The sequence below is a fragment of the Opisthocomus hoazin genome, chromosome 3 (assembly GCF_030867145.1).
Source record: "Opisthocomus hoazin isolate bOpiHoa1 chromosome 3, bOpiHoa1.hap1, whole genome shotgun sequence".
NCBI classification, from domain to species: Eukaryota; Metazoa; Chordata; class Aves; order Opisthocomiformes; family Opisthocomidae; genus Opisthocomus; species Opisthocomus hoazin.
In genome coordinates this window covers 49,556,505-49,580,831 of record NC_134416.1, presented here as the reverse complement: position 1 = coordinate 49,580,831, position 24,327 = coordinate 49,556,505, and the positions used below count along the sequence as shown (strand labels likewise).

The 24,327-nt window shown below is 43.7% G+C and overlaps 2 protein-coding genes across 4 annotated transcripts in view; one reads left to right on the top strand and one right to left on the bottom strand.

Annotated features, from left to right (window-relative positions):
* Positions 1-16,534, top strand: part of MAPRE2 (microtubule associated protein RP/EB family member 2) — a 103,709-nt gene extending 87,175 nt beyond the window's left edge. For all 3 annotated transcript variants that reach the window (XM_075416196.1, XM_075416194.1, XM_075416197.1), the window contains 3 exons: positions 3,852-3,991; positions 8,481-8,639; positions 14,374-16,534. In XM_075416196.1, the coding sequence (XP_075272311.1) occupies positions 3,852-3,991; positions 8,481-8,639; positions 14,374-14,445 (371 nt within the window). In that variant the 3' untranslated portion in view covers positions 14,446-16,534. The remainder of the gene's footprint in view (positions 1-3,851; positions 3,992-8,480; positions 8,640-14,373) is intronic.
* A 343-nt stretch (positions 16,535-16,877) lies between these two features.
* The window catches only part of LOC104329147 (ethanolaminephosphotransferase 1), a 60,044-nt gene continuing 52,594 nt past the window's right edge, over positions 16,878-24,327 (bottom strand). The window contains exons 9-10 of the mRNA XM_075416193.1: positions 22,201-22,383; positions 16,878-20,996 (exon numbers count right to left, since the gene is read on the bottom strand). Coding sequence (XP_075272308.1) covers positions 20,931-20,996; positions 22,201-22,383 — 249 coding nt within the window. The 3' untranslated portion in view covers positions 16,878-20,930. The remainder of the gene's footprint in view (positions 20,997-22,200; positions 22,384-24,327) is intronic.

Sequence of the window (24,327 nt, the reverse complement as noted above, 5' to 3'; positions counted from 1 at the left end):
ACTTTGAATGTTTCCCAGGATGGGGCATCTGCCACCTCTCTGGGCAACCTGTTCCAGTGTTTCACCACCCTCATGATAAAAAATTTCTTCCTTACATCCAGTCTAAATCTATCCTCTTATAGTTTAAAGCCATTACTCCTTGTCCTGTTGCAGCAGGCTCTGCTAAAAAGTTTGTCCGCATCTTTCTTATAAGCCCCCTTTTAAGTACTGGAAGGCTGCAACAAGGTCTCCAATATATTTTGTATATAAAATATTTGCGTTTGTATAAAATTTTTGTGCTTTCTCAGTATATGTAAATGAGCATTTTCATAGAAGATATGATGTTGGACAGAATTTAAACTGCTTGGATTATATAGCCCCTCTTTGCAATGCATTAGGAGTTATTTCACACTTGCACTAATTGACTGCAAAGCCATTGTGGTGCTCAATAGTGAAGTCATTAAGTCTACCAAGATTTTTCATCTCCATTTAAATATCTGGCTGTCTCAAGTACTTTGCACTACTATACCAACCAGCATCCTTTAATTCTTTTATGAAATTAAGCTTCTGTTAGAAATGGAAGGCTTACCTCTGAGCTGATTCTAAAACTGATGTTTCAGAATAAATATGCAGTGAAGTATTTCTTTTTTTCCTCCCAGAAATTTTAAATTGGAGATCCCCAGACATTCTCTGTTGCAATTAAGTTCTATCCAGCTGTTGCTGATACTGTTTGAAAGGCTCAGGTTATTTAGCTGGTTTTTATCTGCGTTGCTGAGATCGGAATATCGTGCTCATTTAAGAGCTGATCCTGAGCCGTGGAGCAAAAGTCAGTTTCTTTTGATTTGTCTGGACTTTATAAAGCGTAGTAATGCTTTGCTGTAGGAATTCAAAAGGCTTTGTTGTTTTCAAAGGAGGGCAGAATATAACGGGGTGTATTGGTGCTATGCAGCCCTCTCTGTCCGCAGACAGTGGTGATGTGGGCTTGCTCAGCACGCTCTGGGAGGACGCCTCAGCTGCAAATTAGAGAGAATACCTGGGGATTAAATGTTTGTGCCTGCTCTGTCCCTAACTCGCTCTGCAGGTTAAAAAGAGGTGAGTACTTAATGATTTGGCTTTCTGTGATCAGTAAGCCAAAAGATCTACAAAGAACTAGCTCCCTTCGCAGGGCTATTGAGCGTGAAAGGGAGCAATGTGCCCTGGCTGCACAATGCACCTTGCTTATGTCTTGCACCATGACCCCCAGGAGAAATGGTGAAGAGCCGACAGCCCAGGGGACGCTGCCCTGGAAAAGCTGAGCAGCTTCTCCTGTGCTTGTGTGCAGGGCCTTGCTGCCTAGGGACAGTCCAGTGCTGCCTTCAGGTGGAAAAAGAGTAGTTGGTAGAGGGGTGAGATGCATCAAGCAGCCAAGTTTTCACATCTGAAGGTCCGTAGCTTGTTTTATAGCATTTAATTCTCAGTTGATATCCCGAACTATTGCTTGCAGGTGTACAATACAGTAAGAAATAAACATTGATGCCTGATTTAGTATACATTTATATTATTTTCAATTTTGTATGGGTAACTTTTCCAGTTGTGTGTCACACAAGTATTCAGGCCCAACTAGAATGCTATAGGCAAAGTGATTATTTCATATGTGTTTATCTTCCATATTTTGACAGCAGTTTTCTTCTGTTTATCCGCTAATCCTAATGAAAATTAGTTTCCTGGTTTTGAGAGCACCTTAATAAACCTACTCTTAAGTAGCTGATTTTTAGTTAGTGGAAATGTGGACTGAACCTGGAAAATGTGTAATGAAGGCAGGGGGGTAAAGTTTATGAAGTTGCCTAAAGAAAGATACAGCAGCAAAAGGTCTTGGCATTTTTAATGTTTTCCCACAAATGATTTATTCTTTGCTGATCTGAGTATGATGTGAAAAGAAGTTCAATTTCAGGCATGTACACAGTTTTCCTGACCTTAGTGAGTCTGTGCACTGTATCTGAAATCTGCTAGAGGTGAGTTTGTGTGTGTAATCATAAGGATTTAGACATGGAAGTTATTGGACTGGAGTCACCAATTTCTAAAAAAATATTTTTTAATCCATCTCATTTTTATGAGCATAGAAAAGGAGGGTGGACATCTTGCACAGAAATGTTTATACAAGTCAACTGAATATATTATAAAGTTGTTTATTTACGCTCTGTTGGCATGAGGTGACCCAGTTAATACAGAGTTATCCTTAGAGGTGGGAGGAGATGCTTGTTACAGAGCGGGGCCTGTCACTAAATCAGAAAAGCCTAAGCTAGCTTGATTAAATAACCCATTGCTGCTCTCCTTTCCCACTGCTTTTCAGCTCCTCCAGGGGACCAGTATACCCAGATCTAGGTCAGCGAGACCGTGTGAGCTCCACAGTCTGGTCATACGGGCAGCCTCACAAGTCGGCTTTCTCCCCCTCCTGCCTTTCCCTGTCTCCTTGCAATTTCTTCCTAGCAATGCCTTTGTAAAACACTGGTTTTATAATGAATTGCTTTTTTTAAGTGTTGTCTGACACTGGAGATACGTTGTGGAAATGACAACTTAGAACAATTTGTCCTGTGCCATAAACCAAATAATCTTATAGGAGGAGCAGCTGGGGAGGTGTGGGGTGGAAGGTGGCTACTGAGAAAGCTGGGGCAAATCCCTCTGGAACTGGCTCAGAGCTCAGCTGGGAGCTGGGTGCTGGCTGGATTTGGGCTTTCTCCCGCTCCCTGTGTGTCCCCGGCTTCAGAGTCAAGAGCATCTGGTGGTGGAGGATGGCCATGGAGCCCATCTGCGTGTCCGGACAACTATATTTTGCTCTTTGTTAGAAACAATGATAAACACAGGTGCTGCAGAGCTAGACTTCGGATTCGTGTGCCTGCTTAATAAATCAAATAAAATAAGTTGGAGAGAGGGCTGGCTGGGTTTCTCTTCTGTCTTCTTAACCCAAGCAATTTTTGTACCAGATGTATGTTCACTGCGTCTGAAATGTATTCCTAGTTGGCGGGAATGAGGAACAGGCTGCGAGTCAGGGTCCAGGGCTGGTGGGAGTTCAGGCAAGGCGGGCTGCCCTGAGCCGGGCACTCGTGGGCTGGGGTGAGCGACCGAAACAGCCGGCGACAAGGAGAGAGGGAAGATGGTCTGTCAGAGCAGAGCGAGGTGAGAGAAGCTGGCTGGGAGCCTCGTGTGAAGGCACTGCAAACCCTTTCCCACAAACGCTCCTCTGCTTGGGCACTTGTGTGCCTCGGGCCTTGTGGAAAAGGGCACCTTTGCGCACTCATTGCTGGCCATTTTTGCTGGTAAAGATGTTGCTCCATAGTCTGGCAGATTTGCAGTGCGAGTAATTAAAAACAAATAGTAAAACCTAAGCAGATCAAAACTCATCTCTCGGTCACTATGGCAACTGTGAGTTCACTGATGGATTTAATTCTGCACGCACAGTCTGAATTTCAATGCCCTTGTCTCAGGGATGGTTTACATTGGAAAATGAGGAAAACATGGTTTTTTCAAGTTTGTCTTTCTCTAGGGGAATTGAAGATAGATCTGTACGCTAAATATTGGGCTGGAGCAATGATCTCTTAACGGCATATTTTTTAAAGCTGAAAGCTGCTGACAGCTAAGAGAACTTTATAATCTTAGTTTGATGTTCATTTTAGTTTGAGTTACTTCACTCTCAGTAGCAAACTCAAACTGCTAGGAAATGCATTTTTTCCTTTCCCAGGTTATAGCAGTACTGGAACTTCCTCCACTGTCACCTTCAAGTAACAGAGAGAATGGCTGCCTCTAAAATGAATACTTTTGTTTCAGTACCAGGTTAATAGAAAGGTATTTGTCATTGGCATAAATCTTGATTATTAATTATTTATTGTACTTTTCAGGTGCTGCTAAATCCAGTCCAGCTTCTAAACCAGGATCAACACCTTCTCGCCCATCTTCAGCAAAAAAAGCTGCACCAAGCAGCTCAGCATCCAAATCAGATAAAGATTTGGAAACTCAAGTCATACAGCTCAGTGAACAGGTAAATTTGCTTTAGGCATAAAATTAGATGCATTCATTGTCACAGGCAGGCATGAAATCTAATATTGCCCTCTGTTGAATGATGCTTTCTAGAATTATGAAGGGACAAGAGATTGAAATAGCTCAGCTGGGAAGAAAAATGTGATTTATTATTAAAAATAACATCTGACAGAGATGACTGATGTTTACCAGTATTTTTAAAAGGTGATCTTAGGAATCACAAGCAAGTCTTGCTGAACTATGATAATTTTATTAGATTTTGAAATATATCTTTTATTTCACTTGGATAGGAAAAATCCCAGTAGTGTCTTTGCTCTTTTGTATTACAAATTTGAAATAAATAATTTTAATGTGTCTTTGTGAAGAAAACAAGCCTGTTTGTAATACCAAGGTGTTAAGAGGTTTGCAGCTGAATTGAGACTAGCTCATTGCACTCTGCTTTCTGGAAGAAAGGCGTTAAGAAGGTCATACGCCTTTTTCATTTAAAAATGTGATCTACCTTTGTGAGAATACTTAGCCTTATTATAAATAATGTTCTGCAATAAAATTAATAAAGCTTCAGTATTTCTTTAATGTTAGGAATGTAAGGGCTTAATTTTCATTTATGCTATGGAGCTTTACATCACTCTGTCGTTCCTGGACATGCAAGAGTGTCGGCACTAGACGTGAATAAATATTCGCATCTGGCTCAAGACTGTGCTGTCAGAATTGTGTAAATGCTATTAGTATAAATGAGGCCTGATCCCTGTATTTGTCCTGGATGAAGGAAAATGGAAAGGAAAAACCTCATATTTTAGAGTCTGAGCTGCCTGGCAGCTGCATTCAGGAAGAAGTCGTTATTCTGGATCAAGTATAATTTTCTGCAATTAAGGGCATTTCAGTTTCAGGCTTTCATTGACCGGAACAACAAAGATTTCAGTTTCTTGGGCACTGTTTGCAAATTCTTGGTTACTGTTATGCACTTAAAGGTGGTGGATGGATAGCCACATCCCAAACGTGATGTACTGTGGATTCAGGGTATAATTCTGAGCAGCAGAGAGCACAGCAGGGTCCACCAGCCTTCCAAATGGGCTTTTGGTTGTTGCTGTAACAGAAAAGCTTTTGAATGTTGCACAAGAAATATGTATCTTTCATGGATTTTTTTTTTTTTTATCAATGTAAGGGAGGAGTTCAAACGCCAGCTTAATACAAACTTAAACCATGACATTTGTACTCAGAAGTCAGAATGTCTTTGCTTCATCAGGAAGAGTTGGTTGGGATCTGAGCAACATAAAAATATTTGATCTTTACTAAAATAGGCAATCACTATCACATCCACTGCTAATGTATTCCTAACACATTCCATCTGTGAAAACCTTAAGCTTTATATACAAATAACCCTGAGGGAAAACTGATGATTTACCCCATCACCAAGAGGAGAAGAAATTTTGAGGATTTGAAAAGTTGGTGTTTTAATAGCTGGTTTTTAAGAGATCTCTTCTAGCTAGAATGGTCTGGAAGGATTTTTTTTTTTTTTTTTTTTTTTTTTTTTTTTTACTGCTGGCAGCATTTGGTATTTCATTTCCCACTAATGGTTACTTGTGCACTCTGGGCATATAACATGAGCCAAAAAAGCTTTGCTGCGAGCAGCTCTGAGCCAGAGTTTTTCTGACCCCCAGTCTGAACATGCTGGGAGAGCTAAATTGCCCATTTTTTTACCACTTTCCAGCAAACCAATGAGATGAGGGCAGCAGCCACTTTTACCCCTTTGCTGTCTTGATTATGAGTAAGAAATGTTGAATGGTGTCTGTGGATATCAAATTCCCATGTGGCTGTAACAGATTTTTTTTTTCCAGCCCTTTTGTGGATAGCAGCTAAGGGATGTTGAAACATCTGAACTTCCACGCAATTTGTAGTGGAACAATTTAAGTAGTGGGACTGTCCATACGCTATGTTTTACCACAGGGTTGCTTAATGAGCTATTTGCAATAATCGTAAGCTGTCTGTAACATTTGCTAGTTTAATGGCTCCCAACAATCTTAAAGTTTCTCTTAAAATGATCTTAGCTGTTGTCTTGATCTGTGCTAGTAAACTGAACGCTTCCAAGGAATGTCACTGTGGACTGGAACTTGATTACCCATAGCATTAAAAAGCTAGAGTGGTCCCTGCTGTGTTTTTGGTCTGTGTGCCAACTAGCGCTCTCCCAAAGAGTTTCTGAGTGCAGCTAAGGAGACAAGACAGAACAGGGACCCTTACATATCGCGAATTGTCCCAGGAATCGTTACCTGTATACTAGCATACACATAGTTCCTGAAGACAGCACCATCTTGTCTACAATATGCACTCAGTCTCCAGCCTGGCTCTGCAGTCCTGTGACTGTTCATACTACTAATAAGTACTGTCAGAGAAAAGACCAATTAGCAGGAACTGTTTTCTTTGCACCCATTAACTGGATTGCAGAGGGGTGCTTCTGGTCCAGAAACGGAGCATGGGAGTTAACGTGCACTGTTCCTCGTACAGGATTAGCCTTTTGGCATGTAAATAGAAGGAAAAAGTAGCATGTGGATGTGCTAATTACCTGAAGAAAAAAAAATTAATGTGTCACAGACAAGTAGCTGATATGTAACTGAAGAAAAGCATATCTGGTTTGGTTATAACAGTGTATACTGTAGTTAATTGCCTGTGTGCATATATGCATAGTTTAATGATTCTGTTTCTTAAAACAGAGTGAATGTATAGACTGAAAATGGGAGAATGCCTTCATAGTAAATAGGTCAGAAGAGGAGACAGTCTGAGCTATTAGCTGCCAATGTTTCAGCTGAAGTTCGTTGTTTTCCCAAGCCTCTAGCAAGCACAGAGCAAGAGATGTGGAAGCAGTTACGTTCTTGTTCTGTCTGGATGCAGGCGTTGCTCTCAAGGAATATGCTGCTGCAGATCCAGAAGGCACGTCTTAAATGTGAGGTCTTCATCTATAGACCAAAATACTATAAACCCTTGTTCCATTGTGCTATTCCTACTTTAATGACTAAATAGTTAATTTTAAGGTGAGTGGTCATTGTATCAATCATAGATTCAAACTGTCAAGGGAAGACCGGGGTGTCACGCTCAGGCAGCTGGTCAGAAATGGGTTAGTACGAGAATGAGATGCTCCGAGATCCTGCCCTGCTAACAGATCAGTTCTGCTGTCTGACACCTCTGAGAGTGCAATCAAAGGTCAGAAAAAGGCTTTGCTAGCACAGCAGCTATGAAAAAATGAGTTGATAGGATTTAGTGGGCTGTCAAAGCATTGTTTGAACTCTGCTGGTATTTTTACTAGTGAAGGAAATAAATCAGCTTGCAGCAGAACTGGCAACACAGAACTTTCTATTAAATTATATCCGTTCACTGAAATGTAATCTGATGCAATTTAATTTATTTAGCATGTTTTATTTAGAAAATCATTTGTATGATTGCAGGCATTAAAATGTGAATGCTAATTTGGCTGTAATTCGTATGTGATTGGGGTCAGCGTGTTTAGTGCAGACAGCTTCATCTGTGATTATTTCTGTTGGTTGTTACACTGCTGCCCTCTGAATCTGAGAGCCACTTACACGTGTTATCCTGATCCTGTATACCCTGTTGGACAGTAGTTTATCTGTTATGCTCCCAGAAAATTGTTCTTTTTAAAATATATATGTATGTATGCATATATATATATGTATGTATAAAAATATATTGCAACATCTGTCATGATTTATACAAAGCCTGATCATTAACAGCTATGTTGCCCATGAATGATTTGCAGCAGTCCTAGCGATGAAATTGAGACTGGCAGTATAGCTTGAAGACTCTTGTGAACAAGGTTGCAAAGAGAAAGATACTTGGCATTTGAGAGAATTTGTTGATAGAAACAGCACATCAGAGCAGAAAGTCCATGGCATCAGAGTGCCAAAACGCAGGTCTCTAACAGTATGGTAAGTGGGGAGGCAGAAGAGGAGAGGTGAAAAAACAACACAGCAGTACTCACATTTTCAACTAGAGGACCTTTTAATTTCCTAACTAGACCATTTCCCTTTGTGAGCTTTTCTGCTAGATCTACGTATTTTTAGGCAAGGAGATACTGTAGGTTTCCCAACAACTACACACTAATCCAGGCAAAATAGTGCAAGTACTGAGCTGAAAGTTTCATTAATTACCATTACATGACACTTCTGGCAGCATTCTTAGGAGACGAGTCTTAAGTAGCCCTGATTCCTGAACTGCTGCTTTGGGCTTCAGTATAAAAGAGCACTGAGAAAATTGGCCTTTAAGGAGGATCAAGGTTAAGATGTATCCAAGAGGTGTAATGGGGGAGCCTGATTTACTATTGTCGATTGTATCAGGTTCAATCTAGCACTTCAGAAAAAAAAGTGGACTTCATTTTAGCTGTAAAATTGGATATATATTTCAGATTGTTTAGCCTGTGTAATTTTAGACAGAGTTGTCTGTAGTGCACCTCACAACTGATGCATCACGTCTTGGTTGATATGCAGGTACATTCATTAAAACTTGCACTTGAAGGCGTGGAGAAGGAAAGGGATTTCTACTTTGGCAAATTAAGGGAGATTGAACTTCTCTGCCAAGAACACGGGGGAGAGAATAATGACCTTGTCAACCGGCTAATGGAAGTCCTTTATGCTTCAGAAGAACACGTAAGTTCGAGTGTAATGTCTTTTATTTAGATAAAACAGCTTAATTTCATAAAAATTTATTGGCACGGAATTGGGTCATGTCCTACGTTTAGGTCAGCAGAACTGTAGCAGCTAGAATTTCCATGCCTCCTCCCCCAAAAGGGAAGTTTGCATTTGCAAACAACAGGCTTTTCAGCTTGGGGAAGGGATTCGGGATGCTGGTTGCTTTTCGCTGCTTCGGTGTAGGTTTTGTATTCTAGGTTTACTGAAGTTGATCTGAAATGGGAGGGGTTGTGTCACAATTTTAAATTGATTTCATATGGTTCTCAGCCTTAGTTTTGTTTTTTTGTCTTCTGCCTTTCTGCATAGAATCTTTTACTCATGTTCTTTGTTGTGTTGAAAATCACAGAAATTCTGACAGAGATGCTGTTCAGTGTCTGCAGCTGTGAACCTTCTCTAGCCCATGTGGCAGTGTCGTAATATGTACGGTGCAGGTTGCCAAATACATAATTATATCTGCAGAGATAATGCTCTTCAGCATTTTTTTTATCCTGTTGCTATAGGCAAAATTCTTCCTTGTGCAAACCCAACAATCCTCTATTACCAAAATTTCAGAAATGTATTGTCTGCAGGATTAAGAATCTCATTGCATCTTAGTGCTGTAGACACCGAACAAAGCAAGAAGCTGCAAAGGGTGCTGGTTAAATTCCTCAGATACATTTAGGGATCATGATTCAGTGGAGATTTAGCTGAACTACTCCCATTCACGTTAACTAAATCCCTGTATGCACTGTACCGACGACTGACCCTTCAGTCTCCAGCAGATGATGACTTCGGCTCCAGAGTGCGGAAGCATCCAGTCAGTCTCTCGCAGCACAGTGGTACTGTAGGCTGTCCTGTGTCTGTTCCCAGGAAGCTACTGCAGCAGTAGTCAGCTGACTTAAAATTTTATATCAGAAGTAGTGCCGAAGCAACTACTAACTGACATGCTTTTCTAAACCAGACTAGTAGAGCATAGACGAAAGTTAGGTGCAAGAGGGACAGGAGTTGCCGCTGACAGGGCCCACTGCTCAGAGGAGAAGTGGCAGGGGAAAGAGGATTTGTTCAACGGTGCAGGGCGAGTGCTAGAGAGGAAAAGGAGGAGGAAACCATTATTTTCACAGGAATAAACAATAAGACAAATTTGCCAGGCACATGATAACAGGCTAAAAGCGTTACATATATATAGTGGTCAGAGAAAATGTCTTCTGGATTCAAGAACAGTGATTTATTTATAAAGCAAAGCCAGAAAAATCCCTCTTCTCCCCATACCCCTACCACATCTGTCTGTCTGTTGGCTTAAATAGCAAGTGATTCCACGCCAAGGAATGCATTTGTTGCTTTTCTTCCTGCAGTTTTCCTTACTGGCAGAGTGTATTACAAAATGTGCTACTTCAGTCCACATCCCAGTGTTTTATCTGTTTCCTCCCTCCAAGCCTTTCTCTGTTGAAAGCTCCATCCGTGCCTGTGCATGAACTACATACGATGACCGTGCCTTTATCGAAAATGAGTTTGAAGTTGCAGGCCGGGTATGGTGCTTCAGCAAGCGAGTGCTGCTCCCCCAGAGAAGAATACAGAGGCCTTTTAGTGGGAGACTTGATCTCCTCATCTTCCGGGGTGCGTTTCCTCCTCAGCTTAGCAGACGGACTGTAGTTTGCTGAGGAAAGACCCCAATGCATCAGCACTAAACCAAAGACTGTGGTTCCCTTGCTGATGCAGATCCTGCCTGCTTCTTGGTTTGGACTTTGCTAGTCTCATTGCCCTGCTTTGCCCTTCAGTTCTGTGTTTTTCTCTGTCTGTAATGAATTTGTCCCAGGTTAAATTCTACATCTCCCAGCATTTTGGAGATTAATCCCTTGGCAGCAGCAGTTTGGCTTCCCCAGTCGCCAGATGGGAAATAGTCCCAATTCCTAAACCACAGGGCAACTCCAGCATTCCTAGTTTCTTGCTAATGAGTTCATCGTAAATCCAGCTTAGATTTTATTTTTTTTTTCCTAATCTCTGTTTCCAAGTGTCTCAAGTATACAGAGAAAAAGTGGGGGGAAAAAAGGATTACATTAATTTTCAAGATTTGTGACACTTATAAATTATACTGTGGCCATGAGGCTTTTCTTCAGGTAGGGGATGCACAGGAAAGCAGCTCACACGTACTGCACAAGTGATCCCTGACCAAAGACTTCTGCTTGAATATTATGACTAACTTAACTTTCTTTTCAGCTCATACTTCCAATAACTGCTTAATAGCAATCTCAAACTCTTCCTTCCTAGCTGTAATTTGACAGGCATCTACTGTACTCAATATGGCATAGAGATCATCTCCTATTTTTCGTAACAACTGTTCTTATTCAGAAGGAACAAGTCTCCCTTTATACTTAATTTTATGTTAAGCTTAATTTAATCCTCCTAAAAGAAAAAATACAAAAAAAATATCTGGACAGCACTGAAAAGTGGTCACATCTCCCTATAGCTCACAGGTCCCCTGTGAGCGTTGTAGGCTGTCAGGTGAATTCTGTGTAGAATGATCCAGAATGCAAGTGTAGAGTGTAGTCCCTATGAAAAGCATTCTCCAGAGGTATGATTATTTTAGTATTGCACTGAAGATTTTAATCAGGTTCATGTCATGGGGCAGGGAGGTGGGAGGTGTAATTTTTTTTGGAATTCCAAGTCATAGTGTAGTTTCAACCATGTCACTTCATAAGCTTCTGTTTTGTTTAATTCAATAAAGGCTAAATTTTTAAGACTGATACATTGGGGTTTTTTTATTCTTATTTTTTTGGTCTTGATTTTGGTGATGCTTTCAGCCTTACAGCACAGATATCAATCCATTTGGGTTCTTTGTCTTTTCGCTGTTGTGGTTCTGTTTTAAACCTCATCACTATGAGGTCTCTGCTCATGCAAGAGGGATGTTGTATCTGCTAGTGTCACTTCACGTTTGGCTAATCAGTCTGTAATCCTTTGTGATTTTTAATTATGAATTGCTCATTTGTAATCATACTTCTTCATCAAAAACATCAAAATTTACAGAGAAGGGTGTTAGAAAAGGACACATTTGGGTGGTGTGGAGGCGTGGCCCTAGCACTCATGCTGTGACTGCTATAGACAGCATTGAGACCTCGGATAGCATTTAAAGCATTTGGTCATGTGGTCTTAGAGTAGGAGAGCTTCAGACTGATGAACCAGAAGAGTCTATGTGTCTAGGTATGAAACCTGGAGCCACGTAGGTCTTGGCATAAAGCAAAAACGGCTGTTCTGGTTCAGCTCATGCAGAATTTGAGCGGATTGCTGCCGTTTGATGTATCAGTTGCTTAGCTCAAGTTTCCGACACAACTGCTCAAAATGCAGTTGTGTTTGTATCTTTCTGCTCTAGCAGCTACTACATCTGCTGCTGCTTTTGGAAAAGGTACCCACCCCTCCAGGAGCTGGTTTTCATAAAGTCTAGCTCCAGTCTCCAGGCACACCTGAATTAGTTTGAGGCAGATGGATCGAAGGGTCAAAAGAGAGCAGCTCTTGTTGTGGGAGACAGAGATGACCACGGTCTTGTGATCCAAGCCAGAAATAAATGCTCTAAATAGATCTTCCACTACTTCCCTTATTAGGGGATGCTATTCGAGGAGATTCCACAGTCCCAAGGTAATTGGGCATAGTGACTCTTGTCTTTCCCATTTAGTGTATTTATACAAGCTGTACATACTGAGAAGCACATGTCCAAGTCTCAGAACAACTTCTGAGGTAGTCACATACGATTTACCATTTCCATCAAAGGTCAGCTTGGCAAGAGAGGAGCTACCACTCTCCTTCAGAGCTGCAGAGTAGGTTCCCAAGCCACTCCCCGTGGTTAGAGGCTTTTTCTGTTATATGCATGAAAGGATAGCACGTACGTGACCTACAAAATCTGCACGAGTGGGCTTTCTAATAGGAGTCTCTCATGAATGCTGCATACATAGAGCCTGTGGAGCAGGTGCATTCCAGAGCAGGTCACCTCAGCGTATAAGGAGGGTCAGGACAGATGGGGTTAAGGGAGCAGAGCTCACTGCGGCTAAACAGGCTTCAGTCTTCCCACCCCATAAGGCAGGGTCACATTCTCACAGCTGTCATCTTCTCTCTGTGAAACTCCCGTTCTCCGCAAGTCTTGTGGCCCCTCACAGAAGCTGTGATTTTTAGATGCTATGCAAAAAGTTATTTTGACGTGGCATACCTACTGTAGGTCACATGGGCATCGTTGTCCCCAAGGGGCCATAAGGCGCTAAGCCGCAGTTGTCCCGACTGGCATGTGTGGCGTCTACCTGAAAATAGCGCCGGAGCGATCGAAAGCTTGCTTTTGACTGAAATTTGGCTGTTTCTGTACGTGGTAAACAGCTGAAAGCTTCCATTGCATCAGCAAATGTTAGGAACTTTATTCTCCTCTTCTTGCTCTTTAGAAATATGAATATTTTATTGCCAGAAGGGAATTTTCTTATGGCACAAGCTGCTCTGAACTATTCTGGGAAAATTCAAATTACGGCCTCCCTTTTCTTTTGATTTTTGCCTCAAATTTGAAAACTTAGCGGTATCAGTTTGTTAAAGTTCATTGTTCAAGCCGCTTCCTTCTAACGAAAATTGCTGGGAGCCGGGCGAGTTCTGCAGAGGTGCCGCATCAGGGATATGCAGCGTTTTGAATGGCAGCTCAGCGTCTTGGAAAAATGTTTTCCTTTGGAGCTGCCGACAGCGGGGCAGAGAGTAGACGTGGGGGATCTTCTCAGCAAACCGTGCTCTGGAAAGATGGAGGCCACTTGAGAGGAAAGCTGTCAACGCAGCTGTGCTTGATGGGAATACAGAAGTAGTGCTCTAAGAGTCAGCCAGACCTTCTGAGCTCTGGTAGCATGCAGGTCAACTCAGGATAACAGGTCTGTGGTCTCTGAATTGGAAATCGTTTGAAACTGGTATCACCTGCAGCAGCGAGGAGCCAGCCTTTGCTTTGGTCAGGGTTCTTCTCCCAGCGGGAATGTAAGTTCAGAGAGACAGCTCCAGAAAATACTGTGCATAGTAATAGTTTGCAAAAGGGAAGTGCTTGTTAGTGATTAGTGATTTTAACAGTAGCTCTATAAATCAGTGAATACTGGATTCAATTTTTTCAAAGAAAATGTGTTTGCAAGTCTTTGGTTATATTTTCTGGGTACAACTAAAAATCGCTGTTTTGATAACCTTTGAACTCTGGGCTATGTTAGCATGGATATATTATTGTGGGAAAGCAGTATGTCTGACCTCAGAAAGGAGACTGAGTTTAATTTTTAAAGCAGGAGATAGCAAAAGTGTCTTTCCATTTAGTGATATAGACCTGAAGTGAAGATTGTGTGAAAACTACAGCAGACAGGTTCAGCAATCCTTGGACAAACTGAAAATGGGGGGACACCAGGATGCTGTGATACAGCATCCAACTGCTGAGCATCTTGCTGTCTAGCTATTCAAAGTGCTCGCTCACTGGAATGCTTAGCGCTCAGTGATGTTGAAAACTGACACTTTTTCTGGGGAAATATCAGTACCGCATATGCATTGATTAAAAGCAAAGTAAATACATTTTATTGTAATATTACAAGATGCTGCTTTCCTCAGGTAGCAGCTCATTTTGTACTTACGTGTATGAAAATTAGAAGTTAAGCTTTAGACTATGGTGAGCGCCACGGGGCAAGATGAGTGCTTTCTGCTGAAGAGTGTTTTGGGGTCTGTTTTCTCCCTGCAGGAGAGCCACACAGAAGAGCATGAAGGTGAAGAGCAAGTCCATGAACAGCCCCAGCAGCAGGAGGAGTACTGACTCACCCAGCGTCTCTGACAATTTTCATTTTGTGTGAGAACTTTCTTCTGGAGAATGGAACATGTGCGGCCTCAAACTTGAAATCAGTTCACTCCCAGTCTGCCATTAACATTTATGTACCATAGTGAGTGCCAGCCAACCACTGCATTCTGTACCCATACTTTGCCAAGATGCATTTGCAGACGTCTCCTTTCAGTGTATGTTCCCAAGAGGTTGTAGGGCTACATCACCTACTGTACATCACTGCAACTTCACCACTTGGCTGCTTGAGATTTGTTCTGCTCTTGAAAAAAATATATATATTTATTTTTTTTCTTTTTCGTCTGAAGTATGATACACTTGTAACTTGTTCTAACATATTTATATTGGCATTTTGTGTGGCAAGAAGTACCGTACCACTAGCTGTGTCTCTCACTTTGTGGTGCTTTCGCGTTTTCTAGTACATCTGCCCTGGGGCATAAACTTGGTCGAACAATTGGAATAAAGGGATATACAGTGGAAGTCATACTCAAGCCATAACGACGAGGTGTGTTGTGGAGGAAAGTGCTCGTGTTGCTCACATTTATTCCTTTCCTGCCTTCGCAAAATGGAAGGCAGACCATCTGTTTCACTAGGAGAGATTTAAACCCCTGTGTATAGAAAGCTTGTTAGAAAGCTGCATGGTATGTTTTTTGGCTTATTTCTGGAGGAACAGACATCCACTTGAGTTGTTTGAATCCCCTCCCAGTTTCCTGACTAGTCAATAGACGTTTCCCAGCTTTTCTTCCTTCCTGAGGAATCCAGTCCCAGCCTCCAGCTGCAGCTCTGCCTCCGCAGAGCTCGGTGCTGATGGAGGAGAGAAATCTCCTTGACACAAATGTAGCTGCAGGACACCGTCTCTGCAGTCACACTTGGCTTCCCACCCCTCAGAAGAGGACAAAGTAGGCCAGCCATTTCTTTTTGCTGTCCTTCCCCGACTCTGCTGCCCTGGCCACACAATTGTGGGGGACAGGAGTTTCCTCGCTAGTGCAAGGCATGGGGAAAAACCAGCAACAGCACTAGCCCTGAACCCCCTGGGCTCCCATTAAGTGGGCGGTGGAGACCTCATGGGTGTTGAGGCTGCTTCCAAAGCGTGGAGAGGCAGTGAAGGGTCCTTCTGGAGACAGAGCACGCGTCAGAGGGGGGGACCAGTGACCGAGGGGCACCGAGCCGGTTCTGCGCTTGGCTGACCTTCCTCCGGCGAGGCCGGCGCGGTGCAGAACCACGTCTGCCCTGGAGATGTCTGCAGTGAGAGCTTTCCATCCCAGTGCGGTCCCGTCGCCCTGTTCTGAATGATGGTATTTTATAAACAGAGGTATCTTGAAGTATATAAAGCATTCCTTATTTTTCTCGTAAAACTGCACATTGTAGTCTCTCTGAATATATGATGCTTGGTATTCTTGGTCTCTCACTCGATTTTCTTCATTGTGGGTCGTTACACTGATTTAGCAGGTAGATGGAAGTCCCATCCCAATCGGCAGTCACTGAAAAACTCCACAGCCTGTTGAACAGCTAAATCATCTGAGACCTCCGCAGGCTCCTAAAGCATCCGTTCCCAGCTTACGCTGCCACAGAAAGGTTTTCAGTTAATCAGCCCCCCAGCACACGGACATGTGCACATGCAGTTCTCTGTTCCCAATCAATCTTCTGCAGCGAAGTGGCTGTTAGTTAAGTGTGAGAACCCTGCTGTTGTGTTGCACCACAGACAATACATAAAATACTGTTAAGCACTAGAACAGGTATTCCCAGTTCCTTGATCGCTCCCCCTGCCAGCAGAAGAGTTTCTGGACCCCGCGGGCTGAAGGTTTCCCAGCCCTGCCTCCAGCACTGACCTCGCGTCCTACCCGTGATGAGGTGAAGGTACTGCATCCTGCGGGCCAGCGCTTTCCCGTTTCCATTGGTTACAAATGAGGTCTGGTTCACCAAAATGTGTATATTCCAAAACAAGTATTTCCAAGAATCACCACAACTGGGGGAATTGTCATTTTCGTTGTATTTGTGTTTATTAGAACATATGTACCTATTACAATTGTCCTTGGAATAAACAGTAGTTCTTGATAATACTGTTGAACCGAAGAGCAGTTACTAATTTTTTTCCAGTCTCCAGAATGTCCTTTAACCTGCATGGGATTTCTGATGGGGGCAAGGAGTTTTGGGATGCAGGCTATAAACTTCACGTTGTCAGCAGCAGCCTCTGCTTACTGCAGTTCATCCTCTGCTCATACTCGAGCAGATGCATGGAGAGCACTTCAAGGGAAAATGTTTTTCTAACGGCGCAAGCGGTCGGGCTGCTGAGCCGCCCAGAGGGTTCATAGGCAGGCTGTTGTGCCTCTCTCCTTTTCTCTCTTTGAAGCACATTTAAAGAAAAATTTTTAAAAAGCTGAACTTCATTTCCTGAAAATTCCTTCTCTCCTATTTCTGGTCTGAGGACCGCAGCCCTCTCACTGCTTGTATCAAGGGGGAAGTGACTGACGGAGGGAGCCAGGGCGGTAAAGTACCTCGTGGGCACTAGAAATGTGGCTGTGCTGAGGGGAGAGCGACGCTCTGAGAGGGGGAAGAGCTGTCCTTCTCCCCCCCACCCCCGTGAGTAACCCATTCTTCCGTTATGGTTTTAATATGCATTTGTAATTACCTTTACTAAATAGCACACCATAAAGCTTTGGTTATATATTAAATGTAAACTGAAAGGAATGTAAACATATGTATTGTTAATTATAAATAGATAAGTAATGACGTAATAGATACAAAAAGTCTTACTCGGATGTATCAGTCATTTTACATTATCCACAAACTGTCGCATGGTAGAGTAGATTTTTGTCTGAATATGTGAATAACTTGACATGCGTTTATCTTTTTACATATTTAATAAAAAAAAATGTTAAAATCTCTCTAGCTCTAGAGACTATTCAAAACACTCTAAAATAATGCTGTTCTGGTTTAAATATGCATTTTTGTTTCATTAGTGCCTGCGTATGGGAGCAGGAAGAAAAAGGCAGCTGCTTTAAAAACAAAAGTTCAGTTATTCTCTGTGTGCGTAGGTACTCTTTGTGTTCCGAAGAGCTCAGCAGCTGTATCCCCTTCTACAAATCAAGAAAGAAAATGCATGTATGGGTGTAAGTGCATGTAAACAGAACGTTCTTCTTTACGGTAAATGCCTTCCGATTTCAGAGTACTAAATCTCTTGTGGTATCTCAGTTTTGATGCAGCAAAGCTTGCAACAGCGAGGAGGTGACGAGAGGATTGTAGGAGGGGCACTGGAGCTCCCAGTGGACTTCTCTTGCAATGGCCAAGTAGTCAGGGATGCATCTTTGGTGCAGTACTTAAAGCCACCTACATTTGAGGTTAAAATATTAGGTTTTTGGAATAAAAGTGGGAAACTTCATTGTAATTCTCACAGCTCTGATCTTTTGCAGCATCAGCAATGTCGCTGTGGTAGTTGCTGCTAAATCTCCAGTGATCTGAGCCTTGGCTCGGGACCTCTTTCTGCCATGGGTTGGACCTACCTGGTTGCATGCCACCATCGAGAGGTCAGCCTGGGCCCCCTCCTGCCTCCGGGCATCCCCAGGGCTGAGGCCGAGCCGCTGCCCGGCCCCACTTAGGGAAGGCTTCAGGCAGAGCGGGGAGGATGAAGCCAGGACCAGAGGGGCCCATTTCTAACCCGGGCACTCAAACCTGGGAGTGCAGCCCTAGTTAAGTCGCTTTTTGTAAGACTGAGGGGGAGGCGTGTCTTTGGGCTAGCACGAATGCTCAACAGCATAAAAAAGAAGTTATGTATTTTCCAGTTGGAACAGCTGAAAACTTTCTGCCATAATGTTGTGAACAAAAAAACCTGTGAGACTGTTCGGTCATCTTCATACCGTTATCTGACTTTGCAAAATAAATCCGTGGCCATCCAGCCCTACGAACAAAGCAGTTTTATTCCCATTCATTGAACCAGTTACCATCTAAGATGGCTAACAATTCAACATATGCACTGTCCAATATATCATCTGGTTTTATATGTGTCTTTATAGAGATTGTAGTGACAAGTTGCTTTGAGAAGGAAGAAGAAAGTTATTTGCCATGTCTTCATATAGGATGTGAAAAGCTGGCCGGAGCTTAATTTCCTTTAAAAGTGATTTCTCTGTAGAAAGGTACAAATGCAGACAGGTTGTGGCAGTTCAAGTTTTATAATTTCATTTAATGAAATATTTCAAAATACTCCATTACAGTGCATCAAATCGTGCCCCTTCTGTGACCCTTACTTCCAACTGTTTCATAAATAAGTGCAAGACAGAGGGAAAAGGGAAGCCTGTCCACAGAGTTCCTCCAGTACAACTACATTCAGTCCAAAGGTATTTTTGTTAATTTTATTCTAATTCTTTTCTCATCAGGACTTCCTCCAGACACTTTTGATGGACAGGTTAAATATAAACTGTTGAAACAGGTGAGAATTTTGTCGCAGTGTCTCTGGTATCGGATGTAATATTTAACTTCATCGAACAGAGAGATTGCTGGGTGCATGCCTACATCAAACTCGTTGCTCCCCTTCCAACAGTCAGGACTGCCTTTTTCAGCTTCCCTCGTTAAATAAACAGCCCTCAGCCTTACTCTAAGACCCCTCGGGCAGTTAGGCAGCGTCCTCACGGGGACCTCACGCTCCCTGGGCATCAGGCAGGGCAGGGGCACGGCCCCCCCACCGGCAGGCAGGAAGGCTGGAAGACGCCTTTCGTTGCTCCGGCTGCAGCCCCGAAGCTGGACCGCAGTGCCAGAGCCTCCCTTCCCTGCAGGGCTCTCGGCAACAGCTCCAAACCAGCACTAACAGGAGGACCTGTGTCCTCTGCCGAAGTCGAGCCTTAAGGTGCTTGAGCTGTGGCTGTGGTAGGATGTTCACCTGCGGGGTGGGACCTTCAACGCGCTTGTCTGGTAAGCGGAACATGCGTACTCTCAAACCATGAGGTGCTTTACAAATCAGGGTGGTATTTCTGCTTTGTGAAGGGGGGAGGCTGACGCGCGGGCTCGTCCCCCAGTACCTGCGGTGAGGGCTGCCCGGGGAAATCAGCGCTGCTGACGTTGCGGGAGGCCAACTCCTGTGACAGGAGGTGCAAACTTGAATTGAAGCTGTTCAGGGAGACATGACTAAGTGCTCAGCTGAACCTATTAACAGGAGCTACTGATGCAAGGGTATGTTAACGGGGGAAAAAGTGATCAGGCGACTGATAAAGCCTGAGAAATTGTCTAAGAACTGAAAAAGGAGAACTTAAGGCTCAGCAGCTCAACAACTACGCTTCTGCCCTGCTTCTGGCAAGCGAGACAGCTAACTAGGTAATAAAGATGCCAGTCAGCCAGTCACATCCCTCTGTGCAAGAAATGCAATCTAATGCTCACCTTGGGGAAAGTGGGCAGATTGTTTCATTAGTGCTTCAAGGCCACGCAGTCCCTCTGGCTAGGGCAGCGCATGAAAAGAGATGAAACTCAAATTCTTACTCCTTCCTCCCAGGCACGCAGAAAACCTACATATATTATAGACGAAGGGAGCATGCAAATGTGTGATATCTAAAGAAAGCTTTTCCTGTCTCAGTCCTTTTTTTTGTCATCTAAAACCACACGAACTTGTTTCAAGCACAGAGGCAAATAATTATTTGCTTAGCACTGTGCACTCACGGATGAGGTTTGACTAACAAGTTTTGCAGTGAAATATGAGAACCGTCGAAGATTTCTTGCCAAATTTATTCTCAGCTGGTTAACTTTTGTAGGATATATTGCTTGTTGCTACTGAAATATCAGCAATGCGCTTGTTACTGCCTAGAAAACAAGTATAAATGCCAACTGCCCCTGTATGGAGCCTGCGTTTCTGACAGATAATGGTCAGCTGAGACTCCTCTTAATGCGGGGGGGGGGGGGGGGGTGAAACCCGTATATTTCAAAAACATTTTACTGCACCCATAGCTTTCTGAACTCATTCTCTTTTCTTCACACATTCCCTTGAGGTGAGGAAAAGACTGAATGTGCGTAAGCCCTGCTGAGGTTGTATGGAAGAAATGAGCTGCGAGAAAATGAACAGAGAAAATGAAGCAGGCACAGACGTCTGGGTGGGAAGGACACAGGGAGGGTTTGCATTGCCAGGGTCCCACTGGTGCCTAGGCTGGGCAAAACCAGCGCTGGTTACAAACCATCCAGGATCCCACGTATCTTCGCATGGATTTATCCAGGACTTTGGACACAGTGGCGAGGAGGAGGAAGACAAAAGCTTCAGAGAGGGTAGTAACATGGCATTAGTGCAGAGAATAAATATGAGCAGCAGAACAACTTGGTAAACACTTCTCTGCTGGATGGGAATCTTCCTCTGAGATGAAGCATCTTGCTGCATAGCTCATTGCCGCGGTGGTTCGGATATCGGGACTATTCCGTTCTTTGGTTATTTATCACATCAAAAGAGTTGCGAACCTCCACGTCCAGTGTTAAGAGTCTGATCATAGTGCAGGTGTTCACTCTTGGACACGCTTCTTCAAGGAAAAGATGTAAATGTTCAAGTGCTCACTCAGCTGCCTCCCCTACAGAGAAATCACCAAGATTAGCAACCAGTTTTGTACGTGCCGCACAACTCACCGTCCTTCTTCTCCCAGCCAGAGAAGGGAGGACGCAACCACAGCCCTCGTGTACTTGGGGACCTACGAATACGCGGGGACCTACAACTATTCCAGCAAGAGAGCTGTGGTTTTTACATTCCTCTTGCAGCACACTGATGGGAAGATCAATTACTACAGGCCAGGTTCACAGATGACATAAACGGTGATGGAGCTGGGCCCCCTCAGTTAACGGTGCATTTTGACCATGTATTTCCATTCTGACCTCCACCAACTGGCCCCTGTCAGTGCTGGGGTGAAATCTCCTACGATGCCAGTGTCTGCTGACAAAAGGCTTCTTTCAGAGAAAAATCCTTGCATGCCAATGGTGTATCTTAAATAAAAGAATGCTGACCAGCTTCCTGTGAAATGAAATCTTTGCCATGCAAGGTGTTTTACCTAAAAGCAAGGCTCTGTTACGACACTTTCCTAAGGATTATTTGACAATACTCTCTAGAAAACAGAGCATTAGCTGAAGAAAAATGAATTTAAGCAGTAATTCAGATGACAATAAACGACAAAACTGATGTTTAGCAGGCACAAAAATGCGCTGGTGAGACTGAATGAACTGGAAAACCATTCATGTCTCCAGCTTGGGGGATGCTAGCAGAGGGCCAAGAAAAGATTAGAAATTGGGACAGCTCTTTTGCTTGCAGATTCAAAGCAAAATTAACCTTATTTAATGAATTCTATTCATGTCACTTTGCATTTTACCTTCCTGTTTTCTCAGTGAAGTAACCTCAGGAAGAAGAAAGGGAAAAAAAAAAAGATGGGAGCTTTCATGCCATGTGGGTCAACTGATCCATAAAACCAGAGTGTAAATATTCTGATTGTGATGGGTTTAAAGCCAAAACCAGTCGGCTACGTTGGAATAATTCGAGCCGCTGAAGCTGCTGCATGTGCAAAAAGGCACTGCCTGCAGCAAGCTGAGTTATACTTTTTTTAACTTTAGGCTAAATAAAACAATACATGGACAAAAAAAAACCCCATAACTGAACATTCAGCCTCCCGGACGCTGCCCCAGCCAGCCAGCGCAGAAACCATCCCTGGAGCCTGCGTTCCTCCCTGGAGCCCGCATTCCTCCCCGTCACAGCGCACCTCTCCCGTGGCCACTCCCGAGGCACCCACTCACCACGCAGACCCCGTAGTGCACGTGGGCGGCTGTGACCAGCACGGCCAACGCGGCCAGCACCGCTTCCTCCGTCCAGCCCAGCAGCCCAGAGACGGCCGCCGAGACCACCAGCGCCAGCGGGCAGAGGAACCAGTGGAAGAGCTCCGGCCGGGTGCTGCTCATCTGGCAGACGATCACCTTGCACTGTGGGAGCAGAAGGCAGCAGGTGAGAAGCGCTGGGTCAGCCCAGGGGGTCTGGGCAGACGTACGGCCATTTTCTCTGCGGGTTGCTTTTGATGAGGCTCAAGTTCAAAATGGGGCTCACTTCTGGTGTGAAGACTACTATAGATACACCTGCGTGCCTTGTTGCCTGCAAGTCTTACAAGACTTCACCACAAATAATTTAAAATACACGCTGCTTCTCTGGAGACAGCATTTTGACACACTTTGTTTGTGAGCCGAAAAGGGGAGTTGTCTGACACCTCGTGCTTTCACACCGGCTCGTAAAGTTGTGATCCCAAACCAAATGCGCCATCAGTTCACCACTGGGAGGGCATACTGGTATTTTAATCACATGGCACGACAGAAATATATGCTGGTTCATTGCATACGAGGCAGGGAAGGTAATATATGCCACTTTTAATCCTGTTTTTCTTTTCTAGTACTCCTTCATGTACTAAAACACCATTTTCTTGGCTCGATTATGGCAGTGGACTCCCTGGAGATGTAGCTGGAGGCCCAGGGAAAGGGATCCCACTCAAAATGGCAGAAAAAATGAATATATGGTACACGGTTTAACTGAAAGCAATTAGCTTAGTTTTACTGGGTTCTTGAAACGTACTGAGTTGAAGTTCAGATTTTTAAAACCAGTTAAGTATGCCTAAGTGTTTTACATGGGTTAGACTCCTTAAGAAATGTGTCTCATATACACTGTTCTCTTTTTTAAAAAACAAAAAGGAATTTAGGCACAGCTGAAATATTTTTTCAATTTAAGTTTCTATCAAAATTTAAACTTGGTTAAAAATAGATTTTACGTATCCTGAAAACAGCAGAAGAATGAAAAATTCATTCCCTGTGCAGCACCTGAAATCCTATGACAGCAGCAGGAGGAGTCTGACCACAGGGAAAAAATACTGGCTTTACTGTCTGTGCTGTGGAAGCCAAAGAGTGCAAAAATAAACCATGAAAAAATAATTAACTTTCAATAATGCAAGCAGTAAGCATTTGTATCTAATGTAAATATTTTTCTTTACAATGCATTATCAGTATTGATTACGAATTTTCTAAGCAACACCAGTTTGTGAGTTCTTCGTGACTTGGTCCAGAGGGTATCAGAAATTGCTAAAGCAATCTATATGCTGTAATTTTTCCAGCTGAATGGTTACACCTGTCCAGAGGTTGGATTTCACATTGTTTTAAACTGTTCTTACACCATGTTAAGTACGGTACTCAATTTTTCATAGCGATTGCTTATTAATATTTGGAGCAATTCACCTCCAGTGTATCACAGGACTGCGTAATGGACTATGCTCTGTGCTCCTCCCTCAACCCCTGCTTCCCCCTGAAGCACTGACTCACGCTACAAGCAAGGCAGAAACAGCACTCGGAGATGAAAGCACTGGGGAGGCAGACTGGAAAGAAAAGGTAAGGCTATGGGACCATGCCCTGTGCTTTTCCATCCCCCTCGCCTACACCTTGCAATGCTACCCTGGCCCTGCTGAATTTAAACCTCTAGCAGCTGTGGTTTGTGCCCCAGGGTAGGTCCTTAGCACCTTCTCTCTCACTGTCTCCCCTGGGAGGTTCCTCATGAAGTACCTCTTGAGTCTGAGCTGCCCCTGCTCGTCAGCCGGCCACCAGGTCGGCCAGCGTGTTCCTGCTATGCTGATGGCTGAAGGTCTCCTCTGCGGGGCTTACCCACTCCATCCCCTCCTCCCGGACCCAAACATGTGGCTCTGAGGGCTGCCGCAGTGGGAGCTGTGACAGCCATGCCCTGAGGTGACTTGCTCAGCCCTGGGTATTTCTGAGTCGCCCCATGAGCAAACCTCAACGCAAGGTCCGAGTCTCTTGGCAAGACGGGTGGTCGACCCACCCCCGGCCATGGGCACTGGGAAAGCAGTCCTCCTCTCAGGGACATGCAGCTTTCCTTTT